We start from the raw sequence: 22,575 nt of genomic DNA, 5'->3' as shown, positions 1-22,575 counted from the left end.
AGCGCTCCAGCAGAGCCGTCTTACCTCATGGGCAGGCAGCGCAGTGCCTCAGCGGGCGCAGGCAAAGCGCCAACCCGACTGAGCCCGCAGCCGCGCCTCCGGCCCGGCCCCGTCGCCATGGCAGCGAGGCGGCGTCCTGTAATGGCGGCGGCGGGAAGCTGAGAGGAGCGGCCATGGTGCGGAGTGAGTGTCGCCGAGAGCTGCTTTCCTCCCCTCACGGGACCTTCCCTCCTGTCCAGGACGTGCCCCACTCCCTGCCCGCCATGCTCCCTGACCCCACGCTTGCCTCCTTCCCTGACAACCCCTACTCTCCCGGCAGCCCTTCTCCCCCACGGCCTCCCTTGCTTTCCTCACCTTCCTTCGCTATGTTTTCCCTTCTCCCTGGTAACAGCGACCCATTTTATCTCACCAAGCACAGCCCAGGCGTGCTCTTGCCTCTGAAACGACCCAGCAGTGAGGTGGCCCAAGTGGGGATCCCTCTGTGTGGGGGGAGATGCTTCACCGGGGGGCCGATGTCTGGGCACTGCTGTCCTGTCCTTGCAGTTATACATTTCCAACGCCAGATTATTTTATTTAGGTAAAAGTAGCCGATGCACACACATGAAAAACCCCTGTGGTGTCAAAATACACCACACTGTTACTTATGAATCCATAATCTTTCAGAGCTAAAGCAGTAAGACTGAGTGCTCATGCATATCACTCAGGAATAAAAAGCCACTGAGGAATTCCATTCCTCTGCTATTTTCCCTGTCATCTATTTGGATTGTATGTGGTCATTGGACAGCCAGTCCCTTGCTGGGTAAAACAGTGCTTTGGAAAGGAACTCCTTCCCTCTGCATGAAGCTGGCAGATGGAGCAGGTCGTGCCTGAAGGTGAATGGCTTCATCTCCGCAACAGCACGGCGTGAATCTGAGCTTTAAAAGTGCATACTTCTCTGAAATGCAGGTTCCTCTGCTCTTTCTCGATGCACCTGCAACTGTCTACCTGTTTATTGTTTCCATTTATTGAATGCTTTTCTTTGTATCTGCTCCATTTCGAGTAAAACAATACTTTTTGGAAGTCCAGCTGTTAGAGCTTCAAGATCGGTTCTCTCCAGTTGATTGATGCCATCCCTCATTGCCTCCTGTGTTCATGGGAGCGTGGGAGTAGCTGTGATCTCTCCGATCACTGGTCCATTCTCTTGTTATTGCACACATACCCTGGTTAATGAACTTCTGAGTGAGAAGAAATGTTACAATGTGTTTTGTCAATGTATTGGAAAATCTTTTATTTAAAATTTATTGTTTTCTCTTGCAACTTTGTTTCCCTTGTTCCTCTTAAATGAACCAGATAGCATGGAAAATGACAAATATTCACTCAGTTTCCTACAGCAGGTCCCCAAAATAGGTCTCTAAAGCTCTATTGTAGCTTCTATTGTGAAGGATTGTTTCTGCTTTGCAAACCATCTGGTAATGAAAGTGGACGGTTTTTTGCATAATCACTGTAACAATCACTTCCATTTTCTTTTCATCAGCGAAGGGAAATCTGACTGTAATAAAACTGTCAGGAATAGTTTGCATGACTTCTTTTGGTGTAAAGGGTACAGAGCATGATGTCTCCAATGTGCATATACGCAGATTGGAGAATATTGTTTTCTTGCTGAAAAATACTGTTTGCACTTGAAATACTGGCACTGAAAAATCAGCCACCAAACATGTTAGTAAGCAGGCTTTTTTGGTCTACTTTTTACTTGATTTTTTATTTCTACAGTACTAATACCAGTGTTTCAATATTTTCTGTGAAGACTAAAATATTTAGTCACAATATCGCCATTCATTGTCTCTCCATTAATTGAATCAGGCTTAATCAATGGGCTGTTGAAAGAAAGGTAATTGTTCAGATGCAGCAAACCTGCCCAACATGGTTGAAAAAGATGCCTTTCCCAGTATGCTTTATGTACAGACAAGATCCCCTTTTATATCAATATCAATATCACCATTATATAATTCCCTAAATCATGTTAGAATCATAGAGGTAGAGGTAAATGTTGAACAGAAGGGAGTTTTAATTCTGATAATCTGTAAATAATGTAATATACACAAAACCAGTTTTACCCCTTTCCCAAAGGCTTTAGATACAGGAGATGCGCTGACATGTGTGAATTTGGGTTTAGTTTGGTACATAGTTTGCCTAGCTTCTAACAAACTAGTCTCTGTAAATGTGTGCAACAATTCCAGGACCACTGATACAACTGGATGAGTTCACAGAACATCCCTGAGACAAAGAAGCAATGAAAGAATACTTTTAATTAAATCATGGGAGGAACAATTTGTTTTCACAGATCTCTCTATTTTTATTTTTTATTATCTTATTTTTTTTTCAGAGTCTTTTTGAAAGGCTTGTTAGCCTTTTTTTTCAGTATTAACAATCATGAAAATACCTATGCCAAGTTGATAAACACCTAGTTTTTAATCAGTACTGTAGGTCACTGCTTGTCAAGGTGAGGAAAATGCTAGCACTTGTTTTTTGTGTCGTAGACTGTAAATGAAGTAATAACATCTAGCTCAAGAGTAGCACTGTTTCTCATGTAATTTCTTTACCTTTATCACACAGAGCCTTTTCACTGCTTGAAAGATTTCATGGCACTAAATTTTACTATGTGATAATTTTGAACCCAGGTCTCTGGTGTTTTTTTGGCCACTGAAGCTCCTATGCTGGCTGCTATTCAGCTCGTAGTGCCTAAGAAATACCCAGTATTAAATTTCATTCTAGCATAAACATTTATAAGCATGAATTAGTTATGACTTTGCTTCAAACATGAAAAAAGTAAAAAATATCTGCCCTCTTTCAACACGTATCTTGCTATCTTGCTTATTTCTGTGCACACTGTGCTGGTGGAAGAATATGATAACAAGCTGTAGCTAGTTTACCTCGCACCCCCCCCCCCCCCCCCCCCCCCTGATCTGTGATGTGAACATCTGGCATCAGGAAATAAAAGAACATAAAACACTCCCTTGCTTTGTCTAGATGAATCAATCTGCAGCCCAAGCTATGCTTAAAATAGTGGATGCTGGATTAATTTCTGCAAGGGTTGTATTGCACTCGCATTAGCAGTTTTCATATGGATCTTTCTAAATGTTACAGATGACGTGTGTTTCACAAATGATGTTTACTGTGGCAGACTGGTCTGAAGTCACTTGGTACTTGATGTATTTTCTGGCAGATTTTACTTTTGTTGGTGTTCCTACCAGATATCTGTTTGGTTTGGTGGAACAAAAAAATATTAATGATTTTAGAAGTTGCTCATAAGTCAGATGGCAGAAAGTGACTAAAAGAAAATATGACATCTAATATTTCTTTCAGTCACTGAAGATCTTGTTAGAAGACGTGCAGAGCATAACGATGGTGAAATATTTTCACTGGAAGAAATCTCTTTACATCAGCAGGAAATAGAAAAACTAGAGTATCTTGACAAGTGGTGTCGAGATTTAAAAATTCTCTATCTTCAGAATAATCTAATTCCAAAAATTGGTGAGTGTTTTCTGGGTATGTTTCTTTCTAAATGGTTTTTACACTCATAGTTTTAAAATAGCAGAAAAGTATCTGTTGTGCTATACTTTAAGGGAGTGTAGAGTGAGTAACTACACAAAAGTTGTTTGGGGGTCTCCTACAAGATTTTATTTCCTTTTGTCTGGTCCAGAATGTCCATTTGAAGCACACAGCAGTTTCAAACACGCTTCAAGGTATCATAGTAAAATGGTTTATGTTGAGTCTGTTGCAATGTGTCTTTTCTCTTCTTAAAGTAAACCTTTATGCAGCCCTTAAGATCAGACTTGCCTACTAGTTAGAGAGTTATAAGGCATCTGCTGTATGGATGAGTCTTGGTTCTTTTCTATAAATGGAAGAAAACCCTCAGGATGCCATTGGCTTCAACACTTGTTTCTCTCACATCTTCATGTGTACGGGCATTGCTGTTACAGAAATGCTGGAAGAAAAATGAGCAGCCAACCTAAGCAGCACGAGTCTTGCTGAGAAATTAATTTGAACAGCTGTTTGTGAATTCTGAAGAAAATCTCTCTCCAAGGTTTTAGCAAACTAAGTGGTAGGATTCATGTCACCGAACTTTTAGACATCTCTGTCTTAGATGGTTACTGTAGCCCGTCTTTGTAATCCATAATTAAGTAAAGGAGTATTTTGGAGCATGATTTGCTTCACTGGTTCTAGACAGACAATTCAAGATAAGACAAATTACATCTTGAAGAGCCTGTTTCTCCTTATTGATTATAGAAGAACCTAGGTAATTAAATCAGCTGCTGAGATGATCTGTGCTGGTCCGATGAAGCTCCCTCTGCTTGAATTTCTTTCTTTGAGCAGGGTCAGTTTGTACAGCAGTTAATGTGGCTTGTGAATGAGAGTTTGAGGTACACTTTATGACTTCATTGGAAAGGTTTTCCAGACAGATCTTTGAAATAATCCAGTGACTGAGGAGAAATTGGTGAACTGTAGCACAAGTTATAGTGTATCTTGTCCCAGATTTATGTCTCTGACCAGTATGTCATATATCCCAAGTAGTATTGGCATTTTTCAGGCATTCTGGGGAGGGATGAAGATCCTATTCCCTTTCTATATTCAAAAGAGGAAATGTTAGCCATTCTGATACAATCCTCTACAACCTGATAGTTTCAGTAGTCCATGGTGAAAATAATCCAAGTTAGATTCCAGACTAAGGGTGTGTGTGGCTTTGTTTTGTTCATGCTGAAGCCATAGAAATCCTTATTTGCAAAATTTTCAGAGTAAATGTCTTGTATTAACCTTGTAGATAAAAGACCTTTAAATATGTACTACCAAAGCCAACTTTTCTATATAAGTGAGTGTAAACTCTAATTTTATAAAGCTTGACTAAGTATGTCCTGATCCTTTCTGAGTTTCGTGACTGATAGAATGTTTCACCGTGCTTTTTGGCTGGTCCTCTTGCATTATAAATGTGCTTTACAATTTGTGCTAAAAAATTGGTTAATAGCCTTATTTATTTTTACTTTTTAATTTTAGATGGTGTTTCAGAAAACTTTTTTTGTTTTGTCTTTTTATTAATACTAAAATATGAATGTTCAGTAATCTGATACCTATTCTGATTTGTCCTTCTTATCTTTCTGCTTTATTGTTTCATTGAAGTGAGCAAGTAAAATGATAACACCTTTTCCAGTGAATAAAACTGAAATAACAGATCTGTTTTGTTACAGAAAATGTGGGCAAGCTGAAGAAGCTGGAATATTTAAATGTAGCTTTGAACAACATAGAAAGAATTGAAAATTTGGAAGGTCAGCTTTTAAACAGACCATTTTGCCTTTTCATGTTGAAACACTTGAGTTGTGATTTGGTGTAAAAGAGTGTTTAAGAGAGCCCCTATAAGAGGGTGTGTCCACCAGTGAAGGTACTTTGTTGACACCCAGGAAGAGGCATTTTGAGTGCAGCCTTTCCACAAATGTTTCTTTGTAGCAAGTGCTTCTCACTGCTGAAGCTTTGACATTGAACTTTCTTAAACATATTTTAACTCACTTTTTGCATACACTGTCACCAGTGTTGCCAGCTATGATAGCGCTAATGTTTAATGCTTTACAAAATGGAAATCCAAATTTGTTTTGAAATTGGTATTTCTCTACCATAGAGGTAAGAACCTGTTATTCAAGTTAACTGGAGCAATGTTGTTTATTATTTATTTAATGCTATGCAGGCTATATAAAGTCTCCCTTGTGTCATGTTTCAGCAGTCCAGTTCATTGAAGCAATCAAGTGCTACACACAAGAAGGTTCTACTCTGTGTATAGTTTGCATTGACAGTCTGGGTATTTTTAAAGAGCAGTTCAAATGATTTATTTTCTCTGTCATTACATGAAGTTCTGTCTGGTTTATCTGTTACTATTATTGCATGTTCAAAAGTCTAGCATTTTCCAAGATCAAAATCTAAGAGATGCCCATAAACACATTCCATATTACTTGAATAATTTCTGAGTTGCTTGCTTCCTCTTTCTTAACTCTGATTAGGTCAGTTGCTAAATCTTTACAATGTCCACATTGACAAGGGAACAATAAAAAATAAATAAATAAAAAAAAAAAAGCTGGGGTTTTGGTTTATTTTTTTGTTTAGTTTGTTTTGAGGTTTTCAGTTTGGTACTTTTTAAGTCTACAAGCTGAATCAAGAGGGTGGCTTAAATCTAATAAAAGATAAGCAAATAGGCTAAACAAAACCTGTACAAGTTGAAGAAACAGGTAGTACGTTACGTATTTGGCAATATGTTGAGAAACTTGCATCTGTTCTCATACCAGTAAATTTTAAGTTCCTTTATCCAGCTACAGCATTTATTACTATGATTTGTCATTTCCTGAGGAGTCAGAACCTTTAGGAGTGAGCCTTGCAAACATTTGGGTTATTTAAGTCCCCTAATAAATCGTTTGCAGTTGCTTATTTTCTTTCAGCTCTGCTCTGCATAAAATACTTGCCAAATAGACCTGCAAAGGAACAGAAGTGATCACAATAATGAGCACTGAGGTTGAGCTCCCTGTTAGCTAAACTTTTTTTTACTTTTAGAGTCAAGGTTATGCTTCAGGGACAGATTATGATGAAAGGAGAGGCTGATAATTTTTGGATCTGGATTTCCCAGAGGATTTTGTTGGCTAATTAAGAGTTTCTGTTTACAATTAATTGTTTTGGTTAACAATATAAGAAGGACATAGAGCTGTTGGAGCAAGTCCAGAGGAGATCCACGAGGATGATCAGGGGCTGGAGCACCTCCTGTATGAAGACAGGCTGAGATCGTTGTAGCTGTTCAGCCTGGAGAAGAGAAGCTGAGTGAAGACCTCATAGCAGCTTTCCAATATCTGAAGGGGGCCTATAAGGATGCTGGGGAGGGTCTTCATTAGGGACTGTAGTGATAGGACAAGGGGTAATGGGTTTAAAGTTAAACAGGAGACGTTCAGGTTAGATACAAGGAAGTTCTTTACTGTGAGGGTGGTGAGGCTGCCCAAAGTAGTGTTAAATGCTCCATCCCTGGAAGCGTTCAAGGCCAGCTTGAACAGAGCCTTGGTTGACGTGGTTTAGTGTGAGGTGTCCCTGCCCATGGCAGGGAGTTGGAACTGAATGATCTTAAGGTCCTTTCCAACCCAAACCATTCTATGATTCTATGATTACCAGTAGAATTTACCAGAATACCAATTTAAGCAGTGATTCACAATGATAGTTGAAAGAATAGCTCATCTAGTATACCAGCATTGACCACAACATTTTGATAGTGATATAACCAACAATAAGCTTGGATATTTTGCATCTTCTTGATAATTTTCTGTTTTATACAAATACTGTGACCTTATAAACTTAAACTGTGAGTCACTCTTTCACTAGTGGCTTGGAAAAGACGTATTCTGATTGGATGAAATTAGTAGTAAGACAACAATGCAGACAGTTTTACATTCAAGTGTGTGCACCTGTATGTGTTTGATGTGTGTATATGTCATGTATGTTTATTTTATGTTCAAGTTGAATTAAGTTTTTTTCAAACAGGCTGTGAAGAACTGAAGAAACTTGACCTGACAGCAAATTTCATTGGTGAACTCTCCAGTATTGAAACCCTAAAGCATAATATACATCTGAATGAACTGTTTCTAGTGGGTAACCCTTGTACTGAATTTGAAGGTTACAGACAATTTGTAGTGGCAACTTTGCATCAATTAAAAGTAAGATTTTAAATATTACATGTATATTCAAATAAATATTGAGCATTTTTGACTTAACATACTAAAAATAAATGTCTGTGACAGGAAAGCTGGTAGCATTTTTCTTACTGTCCACAGGAAATTAAATTCTGTTATGAAGAATATGTGACTACAGTAAATAATGTGATAACAAATCTGTATATTGAACCTTTTTTGCAATGCCTGCACTGATGTAATAATTTCCTGTCATTGAAACAGGCAGTCCCACAATGTCCCTTGGAAAAGCACAAGACGCTTGCTTAAAACAATAACTTAAGCAAGAGTAAATTCAACTCACTTAGTTGGCAATAGACTAACATATCAAAAGAAGTAATGTTGCAATAACTTTATGAGCTGAATCAAGGCTGGGTGAACATCAGAAATGGCTAAAGGGACCCCCTCTACTATATAGCCTGATAAGACCAGTAGACATACCTGGAAAATGCAAAAAACATCTCTCAGATACAAAAACCCATTTTCAGATATGGATAGCAAGTTATTTTTAATTATTTTTAATACAGTATAACTTACATAGTGCTATGGAAAGGCATATTTTTAGTTTACACAGAAAATAATTATCAAAATTAAGAACAGAATTAACCTACAGTGTAATGGATTTATTGATTTGAATATGTTTAAAATTTCTCATATACCTATATGTTTTCCCCCCTTGGGAAGTATTTGGATAGTAAACAAATAGAACGTTCGGAGAGGATTCAAGCACTTCAAAACTATCCAGAAGTGAAACAGAAAATCAGAGAACAGGAACAAGCTTATCTTTTCAAAAGGGCTAGAGAAAAGGAAAAGGCTCAAAGAAGGATGCAAGAAAGAAAGGACAAGAAACAAAAACAAATGGAATCTAAGCTTGGATTTGACAGGTAAATGCCACTCTTCTCTTTCTTCATTAAGAATTTGCTTTTTCCTCATTAAATAGTTTATATAATTCCACTTAAGTATTTTTGTTTGTCATTATTGTTGGTTCTAGCAGCATTATTTTTCCTCACGCATGTTACCTCTAATGAAAAATATAATTAATTACAAGCATGATTAATTACTGACCTGCAGACAGTACAATAGAATTTTGGTTCCAAAACTCCAAACTGGGTGCCAAAATAGTGTAATTGATAGCTTCTTTCAGGAGTACAGATGGAAACTGTTGTTTAAGGAAAAGTAGGGGTTCCAGAGAAAGCAGCAGTTCACCTGTAATTTCCTTTGCTTTACAGTTATTAGATATGAAGACTGAAATGGAGTATTGCAGATCTTTTGAGATGTAAAAGGGTATAGAATGTTCATTTCTCTATTCTTCCACCTAATATATCTGAGATTACCTAGACAGCAGAAGGATTTTTGTCTGGGCTCAGCTCCCACTGCAGTTGCCATCCGTCTTATTTTTTATCCAATAAAGACTAAATTCTATGGAGCTGGCTATGGAACTTTGTCCTCATATATCACAGCTGTATCATAAATCTAGTTTTCTCTCTATATTGGCAGAGAATTTCTGAATATTACAGAGGCTGAGGGCTAGGGAGAAAAATTATTCAGGTTCTAAGGTTGCATTTGAGGAGATGCCCAAGTAAAATATTGTTACCCTATAAATTTCTAATCTTCTGCTGCGTGATATTGGGAATGTTTAAACATCACACAGACTGAAGGTTTCTTTCGCTTGTAAGTTGTAAGGATATCTGGAAGTTCTGGTCCTGTAATTAAACATGTTCATCTATCAGGGTTTTCAGAGAGTTAGGCATAACCATAGTATCACTGCTCAGTTAAGTCAATGAAAAACATGTTGAAATTAATTTTGTTGGTTGATGAAAGAAGCATAGATATATCTATCCGGATATATGAGATATTTTTCTTTGTAGGTATGATACTGCTATTAGTATTGGGTTAAAAAGATATATTATTGCAAGAATTCTTTAGCAAATACTGTCACTCTACCTTTGTTTCATTGGTGTCCTTGCCCATGGCAGAGGGGTTGGAAATAGATGATCTTAAGGTCCTTTCTAACCCTAACCATTCTATGATTCTATGATTCTATGTGATCTTGTGTAGGCCAGATTCCCTACAGGAGAAAGAAAAACATCAGGCAGAAGGAGGTGAAGAACAAGAATCATGGAAAACAGCTGAAGATGATGAAGACAAAAGATTTTGGGAGGAGCCTACACCGTACACGCCAGAATCTAGATTAGAAACTCACAGATACATTGAAGAGAAAAGAAGAGCTAAAGAGAATGTAAGGTATGATTTTATTTTATTATATTCTATGAATTGAAAAATTGGAAATTTTCAAAGGTAGAGAAAAGAGGAAGGTGACTGCCTCACATTAAATGTTACTGAGAACTGGCAGCTTAAATCCCTGTTGGCTGTGCAAATACGCTTATAAAATATGAGCAAAATATTCAGACTCTTCATTTTGTTTTGCTTCATTTTCTAAAATTAATGGTGTTTTTTTCCCCTCAGATATTGCTTTTAAATAGAATTTCTCTTTCCAAATCCATTTTATGGACTTTAGAAATTTCACTTCTGTGTCAGCTAATTAATGTGTTTTGTGTAGTTTGATGTTTCATATTGTTGCTGAAAGGGTTTATGCAGGGTGCAGACAGCATTGTACAGATGCCCTACAGGCCATGCTACAAGTGGCATCTTTTCTCTGTGACTTAAAAATTTCTTCATGTGTTTTATCAAAGATGTTCATCCCAAGTAATAAGATTCTTCATGCTATCTATGCTATTTGGAATCTGAAGACGTGTAGCCCCTGAAAAGCCCTTCAAACCTCCTAAAGTTGTCACTGGTTTTGCTGAACATGGAAAATAAATGCAGATACTAGCAAAAATCAGTTATTTTATTGCTGCTGGCTTATCAGTTCCACAAACATTGTAAGCAATGTCTTTTTTTTTTCCGTCTTTATTTTTTTGCTTATATAACAACATTTGTGCCAGAGATTTTTCTAGCTGCTCTTTTTAAAGGCATGCTTTTTAGAAGATTTATGAAGCCTAAGTATTGAAAAGTCAGTCCCAGGGAACTCTCCCAGAAGTCTGGAAATCTGCATAACTTGTTGCTATTATTACTTCAAGGTCTAGCACTTTCCCAGAAGAACTACTGTGAAATCCAGATTCTAGCTAGTTAGAATTTTGTTGTGTTTGGGGATGCCCTACTCTAGTCAAAAGCAAATATGTTCCAAATGCTTCCCTCTAAATATATTCAAGGAGATTTTAAATAGTGTTACAATAAAGACAGAATAATTAATTTCTGAATTTGATTCTGAACTTCCAAGTCATTTAAAGGAGTTAAAATTCCTTTCATGGTTCATTTTATATTGGTTTTGAGAAAGGTGAGAACAGAAAAGTTCCCATGACAATTTCAAATCTTGCTGGTGGACAGGAGCCGAAATATAACTTTAATGTCAGTTGCTCAGTATAAAAGGATGAGGGTTTTGGTAAGAAATGGTCATAACCTCAATTACACCAGTGCTAAATTTAAGCCGATCTATGACATGTTAGCACACATCAAATTTGCCAGCCGTGTTAAAGTTGCACAGCTGATAATAAATTGAGCAGCTTTGGTGGTTGCCAAATGATTGAGTCTCTGCAGTTCCATCCAAAGAAACTTCAGACAAGTGTAAAATCAGTTGCAGCTGGAGGGTGCCCAGGATCTCCTGTAGCTGCTCATTGCCAGAACAAGGCCTTTCATCTCAGCACAAAGTTAAAGAACTTATCTTGAATTCTAATGTTTGTGATGTAACTGAATTTAACTTGAAATAGTTCACATGAGCAGACAGATATCATCTAGAAACAGATTATTAACAGCTAAAAGGTGGTAGGATATAATTTCCTGACGTATTTCTGAAAACTGCATCTTTAGAACAAAGTTCACTTTGCATTTCAATGCCAAAAGTAGATATTCAGGTATAGAAAATGCTAGTCCACAAATCCCATTAAACCTCTGATTTATACTATGGAATAGTATTGAACTCAAGAGGTAGTTGTGAATCTTTCTTAATTAAAAGTTGTTTTTACATAGTCATTCCAGTAGCTCCACTTGAATGTTCTTATTTCTTCAAATCCATCATATTTATAGACCAAATATTTTTTATGTCTTTTTTTCCCCAAAGTTGGTCTAAACCTTACATACTTTATTTCCCTCATTAGTGATTTACTTTTAGTGTTCTCTTAATTTTGAATTTATAGTAAGTAAATGGTTTGGGAACACAAAAAGCAATGTATTGTTGTTGTCTGAGAAACACTTTTTTTCTATGCCAGCTGAAGTAGGCATACACACTAATTGACCAGCTGAAGAGTGGATTAATGCAAAGCAAGAATTACAGAGCTGTATTTTAAAAAGAACATAGCCATTTTTTACCTCAGTGCCAGCAGATTTTTCTTTTTCTAAGATTCTTTACTATTCCTCTCCTTGCTCATGATTGAAACATTTATACAGGAAAACACCAGTGTCATGACTTAATGAACTTGACAGATAAATTTAAGTTAGCTTATTTTTGCACCAAATGAAAGTCAGTTATAGTTTAATTGCTGATAGTTGGGCATGGATAGTGAAGACTGAAGTCTCCATCAGTAATATGTTTTGTATTATTTGAAGGAAGAATGCAACAAAAAAATACAGTAAATATTTTTTAACAAATAATCTGTATGTAATGTCTTTAGAATTGCTTGCACATGGATTGAATCAGTTAACAGGAATGATATCTCATGATTAGTATGACTATTTATAACTAGAAAAACATCCCATTTCATATGTTTAAGCAATCCACTGATTTCTTTAGATATACAGATAAATTTGATATATTTCTGTTCAATAATGGACACTGCGACATGCAGAAGTTATTATCAATGCAAGATGTGATATTACAAAGCATTTGCTCATCTTTAAACAATGCTTTTAATGTGCAATCAGACTTTTGCTATAACCTGTTTTGTTTCTGAAATAAATTGTAGCTTTAATATCAAAGACCAGATAATTCTTACCTCTTACAATCCTCTTCTCTTCTTTTTTTTTTTTTTTGCTACTGAAATTAAATACCAGAATGTCAAATTTTAAACCATTTTTCTTTGTTTTGTTAAGGGAATCAAAAAAGAAAGAGAAGCGTCTTTGGACATTGGTCACTTCAGAAGGAAAAGTTCTCAACGTGAATGTGCCTAAGTATGTAAGATTAACAGGTTAACTAGCCTATCCTCTTTACAGCTGATACGGGCAACTATTTCAAGATATGTGGCAATATAAAATTAAGGATGCTGACAAATTCTTGTTGCAGAATTAGGTTCCTGTTGTGGAAACTGACTTCTAAATTTATATGCAGATGATGGAAAAATAATTAGTTTTCAGTGAGTGAGGTGTTGAAGGTTGTTTAATTTAACATCTTGGTCTTTGATGCTGGAAGAACTTGTTTTTCTGTAAAAGATATAAGATGGTTTACTTTTTTTTCTTCTATGGCAAGGCTCTCTTGGAGCATCTTGTTAAGAGTGGAAAAAGTTGAAACAGTTTGACTGTTGAAGAAAGATAAATGTGTATGAGTAGCCACTTTAAACATGGGAAAATACATCCAAGTAATATTTCTGGACAGAATTATTCAGTCCTCTGATGACAGATGAAAACCTCTCAAAATTGGGAAGGATATGTAATCAGCTTCTATGGCATGAGGTCCTTTGACACTGAATGAGGTCTCTAGCAAAAGAGGCAGGGAAGTCTTTTTGTATTTTATCATTGACAAAGGCACCTGAGTATTATGGAATGAGTTTCCAGAGATATCATCTGTGTGTTATCATTGTTTTCTCTTGAATCAACCTTTTCTTTTCTAAAGGAGAACAGAAGACAGTGCAGATGTTGTTTCCTTATAAATGGCTCCCCCAAGAGCCTTCTATAGAAGAGTGATCAAAAAGTGGCATGGGAAGGGCCAAGTACCTGTCTGCTGTCCTCTGAACAAGATTTTCTGTCTTCAGACTGATCTAGCTGCAAAATCAAAGCTCAGAACATGCTCATCATTTGCGTGAAAAATGTTTTCTAAATCTTGGAAATTTATAAATCCATGCACATTCAAGGAATTTAAAAACCTACATTATAGGATCAGTGCATGATTTTCAGTGGGATAGGGAAAACTAAAGGTAGTGGCAGACCTCCTGTTGATTCCATCTGCATCAGGAGATACTTGCCATTGTACTGATGTACCTCTTTTTTTTTAACAAATGTGTTGGTTGAAAAAAACTTAAAATTCTTTTCTAGTTCAAAGAAGTCTAAAATAGTTTAACTCTTATGCTCATAGAATTTGATTGTACCTCTAAAAAGCAGAGACATTTAGAATAAAGGTCTAGCTATCTTTTAAAAAGAATTACAGTCCCTAGGCTTCACTGTTAGTAGCAGTCCTGTTTGTGTCACCCAAGTTTTCTGGATTAGAATTTAGTCTGTGGATGTGCCCATGTAACAGATCAATGATCAGTTTCTGTCATGGCTTCAACAAGAATATCACAGCTCTTCATGCAATCTGGAAGTGTATCAGAGAGGCATAAATAAAGAGATACAAGTAGACAGATAGTGTTCTCTAAAGCTTTTGCTTCAATGTAGAAGTCTAATGCCCATAGCGGTGTCCAAGCTTCTTGGGTGTTCTTTTGGTAGTTAGCATGGGAACTCTGCTGAGAGCAGACTATTTCTTTTCCTCAGTTCTGATTAAGTTTCCCCCTAGAAAAGTTTACAGTTCTTTTCTCTTTTTCACCCTTCCTATTTTAGTGATTTCTCAAAATCTGCATAGAGATGCAATAAAAGAAAAAAGCATGAGCATGATTCTCTGCAGTATTCCATTAAAAAATACCTATAACTCAAAAGCTTCGTAAGTTTTCTTGCAAATTCTGCCTGTATCAGAATACAATATCAGGGATATTGTATGAATCATGTATTACTTTGGAAATGCACAGGCAGATATGTATACTTTAGGCAAACTAACTGCTATCCACAAAGATGCAGGTTTTCTTTTTAACATATGATAAGTTTAGAATTACCAAATTCCAGGTTTTCATGCTTTCTACGAACTGTTTTTGCTATGAAGATGTTGGTAAAGCAGGCAGATTTCACCAGCAGATGTCTCTCTTTCTGCATTGACAGACTGAGCTTAATTTTAACTGACCTTCAGCAGTATTTTTGTCTTCTTTTCCTTGAGGGTTGGGTGAGGAGAACAAAAAAATGAATGAAAGAATGACTTTGGTTCAGATGCCAGTATATTTTTGTGTTCATGAGGCAAATTGCAACTGTTTCTAAAATGATCATGTGATGTATTGTCTCAATGGTATTTGTATTCATCTAAAAGTGCTAGCAGTGAAAGGATGCTGTGATGTTTGCTTATTTACTCCAATTATATTTATCCTGAAGGTTTTCTTGTTATTATTATTAGGCTTCATTTCTCTTTGAAAGATGATGAAGAAAACAACCAGATCATCTTGGATCTTGCTGTTTACAGGTCAGATTTATTTCCTCTTTTTTTTTTTTTTTTTCCATTCTGAAGTTTCAATATGCAGTGTTCAATTATATTCCTCTCTGTAACTGGGAATTTTCAAGAGGAAAACAAATAATATTGGGGGTACTTGAATCAGTCCTGAAGTCTGTGCAGGAGAAATTACTCTGAATAAACCGTAGACCCTTCAGATTGTTCTGTCACTGTGAATGAGGACTCTTAACAGTTGTTTTTTTTTGCAGCTGATGTTCCCTGAAGTCCACAGACAGGTTTCCTCCACACCTTTCTTTTTATACTTATGTAAAATCTTTTTCATTCTTTATTTGCAAATTAGGGTTATAGGTATTTTTTTCCCTAAGTGCTCCAATACAGTTAATGTCCTTCTATCTAAATTCTTTGCCTCCCTATGACAGAATAGGGTATCCTTGTCCTACTTTCCTTCCTTACTGGAGAGAGTCCAAAGACCATGCTGTTTCCTGAACTGTGCCAGGCAATTGGCTGGAAGAAATATGCTTGTACCAGGAAACCTGATAACTGTTTGGTGGTATATACTACTAAGCCTTGCCCAGGCTTCAGGAAGGGGTTGGAAACCTAAAAGCTTATTTATCCATAATAAGAATTTGTTAGAGTAAAGCTTGAACTAGTATTATAGCACAGAAACACAATTCATGCCAGGTGTTCTTCCCTTGAAGCTTATTGGTTTCCCTCAAAAGAGTCCTGCTTTCTATTTCTGAATTCTAAGAATTAGCTTTTTTGGAGTCTCAGAAAATCTGTTCAGGTGCAATAAGATATTGGACATGTTATAATATTTTGTGTTGACTTGAAAAATTCACCTGAGAGGTAACTTTATAAATTAAGGGAAATAAAGAATATGTACTTGTACATTCACATGAGGGTATGCGTCACATGATGAAGAGCAGATGTTAAAGTGGAGCTTTAATAGGTCCAAATTGTGTTTGACAGACCTACAATTTTATGATTTCTAGAAATGCAAAGTATTTCTGTTCACGGGTGTCCAGAAAATTCTGGCCAAAAAAAAAGATCTCTTACCATACATTTACTAGTTAAGCCTTCAGAAACAAAAGTAGCAAAATAATTTTGCAATATTAAATAGTAAATAGATTAATTTTCATAGTAATGTAAAGCGCTAAACTAATAGACAAAAGACCATTTGCCACAAAGATTTTGAATTCTTGTAGTTATAGAATAACTGATGTGGTAGACTTGACAGAATTCAGATGTTATTTTAATCAAGATTCTAAGAAAACAAGGGAAGATCAGGTTTTTCTTCCAAAGATGTTAACACTTTGAAATACACACGTATTTCACATGATAATTAGAATTGAAGTTTGTGGCTTATAAACTGCAAAATCACCATTAAAGAGCTACATGGTCTGCACTGCTTATTTACTGGACTGTATTGTAAGTTGATTCTTTTGTCTGTATTTCATCTTCAAGACATTTGGACACTTCTCTGCTTGATATTGATGTCCAGCCAACTTATGTACGTGTAATGGTGAAGGGAAAGGTTAGTGTTTTCCTGCTACATTCATTTCAAACCAAGAGTTAACATTTACTATAGTTACTTAGATGACTCTGGGTCTGACTTCTATGAGTTACCATCTGTGTGCACCTATGCAGAAGAAGTTCTTTCATACTTGCATTATTTTAGACCACACATAAACTGTGGAAGTCCTAACCAGAAGATGTGCAAAGCCTGAAATGAAATTTCACTCTCTCTTCTTCTCTCCTTCTCTTGTTTCTCCCCCACACAGTGCACCATAATTCACTTAAGAAGAGAGCTTGCTGGTTGCCCTAGGCTAGAATTTAGCAATTTCACAATCTGGAATTCATAGCTGACAGAAACAAATGGATGTATATTCTTTTAAAGGGCATTTAAAATGTCATTCCACTTGCCTGTCTTCTCACTGGTTTTACCATCCATTTTTTGAAAAATCCAAGTTACTCAAACAGTAAACCAAAATCCCTATTTTTGACTGTACCAACTGCATAAACAAAACTTCAGAAGTACTTTACATCTAAAATAGACTGGATAATCTTTCTTATTTAATTGCTAATATAAGCCAAGTGTCATTTCATAACCTTCTTTAGAAATGTCACTTTGGGTCTGACAACAATTCAGGAATATATATGTGACTATACTTGTTAAGTAAAAGCTGTTTAGCATGCTAATAATTTATTAGGGTTAGTAATACTATATATAAAGTGAGAGGATTTAGACCTTTACTGTCCTTAAGATCAAAGGATATGATAGTGATGTTTCTGCATGTGTTCTGTACAGGTAAAAAAAAAAAACAAACCCAACAAAACCCAGATATTGTAGCATAATATACTTCAACCCCACATTTTCTTGTAGCCATTTCAGTTTGTGCTCCCTGAGGAAGTGAAGCCAGACAGCAGCTCTGCTAAAAGATCACAAACAACCGGTCATTTAGTTATCAGCATGCCAAAGGTATGTAAAATAATCTGAAGAGGCATTATACAAAGATACTTAAATGTTGTGAATACTTTGGGAATGTTACAAGTAACATCTAGCTAGCTAAAGTTATTCAGTCCAGCCTTTCCCATCAGGATGTATTTTCCAAGGAAGCAGCATTCCAGAGAAAAATTAATCATAGAGCAAAACCTTAGGATTTAAGATCCCTTTAAAGGAACATTGTGAAAATCAGTATTAATAAAATTATTTCTATTTCCTTTCTTTTCAATGGAACCAGCTTTTTATATATGAAAAGAGATTCTGCAAAACATGCAGTGTTGTGCAACTGTATAAGATTTTTAAATAATTGAAAATAAGCAACTTGCCTACTTTGCTTTTTCACCTGTGAAATAATAAATACAACTCAATTACTAAAAAATTATGTGGCACTTAAGATTATTATTTGATTCAAAGATGGAGATGATGTACTCGTCTCATGTCTCAGGTGATCTTCATGGGAAGAGAATCTAATTGTGGTTGCTCCGTCCCTGGCAGTGTTCAAGGCCAGGCTGATTTGGGCTTTGAGCAACCTGGTCCAGTGGAAGATGGGAGGGGTTAATAAACTTCAGCATCTTGCTCCTCCCTTGCTTTGGAAGGTTGGGGTGCTTTTAAGTCCTCTAGGACTACAGCATATATTTTTGATTTTCAGAAATAGAGTAACAATATTTTCCAGGAAAAAAATTAAAGTCTTGGTACTCTAGCTTTACCCTTGTGGCCTCTAGGAAGTTTCTCTGCTGGGTAGTAGCAGTGGGACATGGTGCCACAGATGAATTTTCCAAGATACACGAATTACAGCATTTTCTTCTGAAGGAGGAACCTTCAGCTGCTATTTGGGGTCAGTTATTTGTCTTTATGCTCTTATTTGATTCTAAGACTACGCAAATAGTAGCTAGAACTGAACTAAAAAAATAACTGAAAGCGCAGGTTTCAGCTTTTGTCTTTTTCCTCTTGTGGTTCTATACCTTCTATGTTTTCTTCTACACTCCAGTCCCCTGCCATCTGTTTTTCCCTACATGGACTGCCTCTCATTAAATCACAAACTGTCTCTCTAGCATCAAGCACACAGTTTCACCAGGAACTTGAAGAATGCTGAAAACTGTACTCATTTGGTTAAGATCCATATTTTGTTAATGTTCAAAATTCACTCATATGATAATTTAGGCTTTCCTAAATTTATTGCTTTGAAACTGAGGCCTCGACATTTGCCATTTTGAATAATGTTGTTTTCAAATGTTGCTGAACAGTTTTACAATTTAATTGTCTTTTGGATATTTTAAATGCTATCAGTTTGCTATCCCATAACATACTTCCATTACTCATGCATCTTACTAGTCTCTTTGTGGATAATCAGTGCATTAGAAAATGTAAATGTTTCAGAGAATCTCTGGATATAGTAAACTCTGCTGCCTGCCTAGAAAGTCATACCCAAATCAGCAAAATGAATATCCTTTCTTCATATTGTGATTGAGAACTGCCTGTATTCCATTACTAACTTTATAATTCACCTCTATTTCACCTATATATTTTACCTAGTCTGAGGGTCTGAAGAATGCTTCATCTCAGAATGTCATGATTCACAGATAGCTGTGAGACCTGAGGAGAGAGAATAACTGAGTTGATGTTCTGAGCTTTGCCTTGGTTTGGTCAAAAACTGCTTGTGTAGCTGGGACACAGAGAGATATGCATGAATAGAGTACTGCATGGTCTAATATCTTCATTGTCAGTGAATCCAAAAACTTGGATCCTGGTAAGCAGCTTTGAAGAAAAGGACCTGGGAGCGTTGATGAACACCAAGTCGAACATGAGCCTCTTGTAGAATGTATGCCTCTTGTAGAGACAATGTCCTCTTCTTGCAAAGAAGATTAATTGTACGCTGGGTGGCATTAGGATATTTGCCAGCAGGTTGAGGGAGGCGATTCTTCCACTCTATTCAGAGTTGGTGAGACGCACTTGGAGTACTGTGTCCAGTGCAAGAGAAACGTGAACAAACTAGAGAGAATCCAGCAAAGGGCCAAGATGTTGAAGGGACTGGAGCATCTCTCCTATGAGGAAAGGCTGAGACAGCTGGGACTGTTCAGCTTAGAGAAGAGAAACCTCAAGGGGATCTTACCAACACATGTAAATACCTGAAAGGGTTTGCACAGACCATGAAGCCAGGCTCTTTTCCATGGTGCCTAGTGACAGGACCAGAGGCAATAGGCACAGACTGAAACATGAGAGGTTCCCTCTGAACATCAGGACACACTTTTACTGTGAGAGCGACCAAGCACTGGCATGAGTTGAGGAGTCTCCATCTTTGGAGATATTCAGAAGCCATCTGGACATGGTCCTGGGCTCTAGGTAGCCATGCCTGGATCAGGGGCTTGAACCAGATAACCTCCACAAGTTCTTCCTAACCTCAACCATTCTGTGTCTGTGATCCTGTGAACTTCATGGATTTGCTGACCAAAGTTGGATTCATGCTACATAACAGCAACTGCATGTAACGGATGCTAGCCTATTCTTCTCTATTACAGTCAGAGGGTCTGTTCCCTTTCCCCAGAACTGAATTAGAATGCTTGAGTTACATTTTTGAGATACATATCCTTTTCAGAGGGTCTCTATCCATAGAAATTTTATTGGTATTAATAGGATGTAATCTGTGAATCAAAGGGCAATGAATGAAGATTAGCAACAACTGGCCAAGAGATACTTTTCTTCCAGAACATTATGGCTGAGGTTATCAACAATGAGAACACTAATTTGATAAGAACTTAATATGAATCTTCTACTAAGGTACTAATATACAGCATTCATGCAACTTCTTTCAGGTTTTATGAGTGTGAACACAAGCTTAATGACTATATTGCACCATATAGAATCATAGAATCATAGAATAGTTAGGGTTGGAAAGGACCTCAAGATCATCTAGTTCCAACCCCCCTGCCATGGGCAGGGACACCTCACACTAAACCATCCCACACAAGGCTTCATCCAACCTGGCCTTGAACACCGCCAGGGATGAAGCACTCACAACCTCCCTGGGCAACCCATTCCAGTGCCTCACCCTAACAGGAAAGAATTTCTTCCTTATATCCAATCTAAACTTCCCCTGTTTAAGTTTGAACCCGTTACCCCTTGTCCTGTCACTACAGTCCCTGACGAAGAGTCCCTCCCCAACATCCCTATAGGCCCCCTTCAGATACTGGAAGGCTGCTATGAGGTCCCCACGCAGCCTTCTCTTCTCCAGGCTGAACAGCCCCAACTTCCTCAGCCTGTCTTCATACGGGAGGTGCTCCAGTCCCCTGATCATCCTCGTGGCCCTCCTCTGGACTTGTTCCAACAGTTCCATGTCCTTTTTATGTTATATCCTTTTTATGATATATAAACTTTTTGTTTCTGATCAACAATTATTATCAAAATAAAATTATTTGCAACTAGATAAATGACCTAGTACATTCCTCAGGTAACTAAAAATAGTCTTTTATAATATGCTTGCAATAATATCCTGAAAAGATTTCTCTCAGTAACAGAACAGACAGTGAACTGAATTCAATAAGTGTTTTTCACTTGCTTTAGTCAGTTTCTGATCAGGTTACTAAACCTTTCACCATTTGTCTTCCAGCCTGATCACAGCTCCCTAGCCTTAAAATGAAAACAAAAACCTCTTTCCTTGCCTCTCGGATGACCTTGCCATAGCACAAATGATGGAGATCATAAATTTGATGTGAAATAAAAGAAAGCAAATAATTTTCACCTTCTTTTCTGGAAACATTTTTTCTTAAATATACTATTTACTGCACAGCAAATCACTGCAGAATGGGTGTCCTTCTGAAGCAGCATCTACCCATGTTTTCTTGCAAGGTCAGCAAAACAAACTGAAGGACACAACATTCAGTGGAATGATACAGTGACACTTCTAAAGTGTAGTGTTTATACTGTAATAATCGTCTTACAGAGATTTTGTATGAATAAGGAGTTGATAGCGACTACATTGGACATGCCTCATTTTCTGGGAAAAATATTTGTGACATGATGATTTTCAAATGTTGAACCTCTCTGCTCTGGCAGTGTCATCATTGCAGATGATGCAGGAAAATTAAAACCTGAGAGTTTCTTTAATAGACTTTGACCAAAATTGGCATATTAAATCAATGATTTTGTAAAATGTCATCAGTAGATTACACCAATAGCATTTTAATTAATGTCTGAGAGAAAGCATCAAAACCCAGGGTTATTAACAAGCAGTTTTCATTTAGGGTTCTGAAACATTCCATGATGTGTTTTAAAACTTTATTGTCCTTATTTTAATGAATCAGAGAGAAAAAAATTGGACTTTTTGATTATTTATTTTTGTTATATAAGCAGTCACAAATGAATTCTGACAGCTTTTTATTGCCTGGCCCTTCGAAAGCACTTAGAAATTTAAAGATCAATGAGAGCTAGATTGTTTAATTAATTTAAAAATAGGAGTGGTATATATTATGCATGTCAGTGGAAAGGTTATTTGATAGAATTACATTATGTAATTCTCTCTTACCTAGGTATGGTAAATGCAGGAATATTTCATTACCATCAAAGGTGTGTGGAGATATACAGCTGCGGAACACTAGAAGCCTATTCATCCTTCAGAATAAATGTGTTTCAGGGAAACTCTGTTGCTCAGTGGAATTCCTGTTGTAGAAGAGATTCACTGTAGGAAAAAGATGCAGACTGAAAAGATGGCTTAGCTTGACTTAGCTTAAAAATCTAGGTTTTTTTATTCCCTTTACTCATTCCAGATTCTACTTAACACATCAATTTCTAAAATTTTCTGATAATGATGTTAAAAGGAATCTTCTTTCTGTTTGCTGATTAATACAAATATTAGAAAGAGTTACATAGAACAGCTTTCAGAAAGTTGCATTATATTAATTTAGTCC

General features: G+C 36.8%; 1 protein-coding gene across 2 annotated transcripts in view; it reads left to right on the top strand.

Moving 5' to 3' along the window:
• Positions 1-22,575, top strand: part of LOC136008975 (dynein axonemal assembly factor 11-like) — a 45,187-nt gene that overhangs the window by 13,969 nt on the left and 8,643 nt on the right. The window contains exons 1-10 of one of the 2 annotated variants that reach the window (XM_065668992.1): positions 66-183; positions 3,343-3,510; positions 5,220-5,297; positions 7,534-7,706; positions 8,403-8,602; positions 9,777-9,962; positions 12,804-12,881; positions 15,118-15,183; positions 16,636-16,705; positions 17,555-17,650. In XM_065668992.1, coding sequence (XP_065525064.1) covers positions 174-183; positions 3,343-3,510; positions 5,220-5,297; positions 7,534-7,706; positions 8,403-8,602; positions 9,777-9,962; positions 12,804-12,881; positions 15,118-15,183; positions 16,636-16,705; positions 17,555-17,650 — 1,125 coding nt within the window. In that variant the 5' untranslated portion in view covers positions 66-173. Of the gene's footprint in view, positions 1-65; positions 184-3,342; positions 3,511-5,219; positions 5,298-7,533; positions 7,707-8,402; positions 8,603-9,776; positions 9,963-12,803; positions 12,882-15,117; positions 15,184-16,635; positions 16,706-17,554; positions 17,651-22,575 lie in introns of those variants that run through there. The other variant, XM_065668993.1, reaches the window with a different exon arrangement.

Source organism: Lathamus discolor, chromosome 2 (assembly GCF_037157495.1).
Source record: "Lathamus discolor isolate bLatDis1 chromosome 2, bLatDis1.hap1, whole genome shotgun sequence".
In the NCBI taxonomy this organism is placed as follows: domain Eukaryota; kingdom Metazoa; phylum Chordata; class Aves; order Psittaciformes; family Psittacidae; genus Lathamus; species Lathamus discolor.
This window is presented reverse-complemented; position numbering and strand designations above follow the sequence as displayed.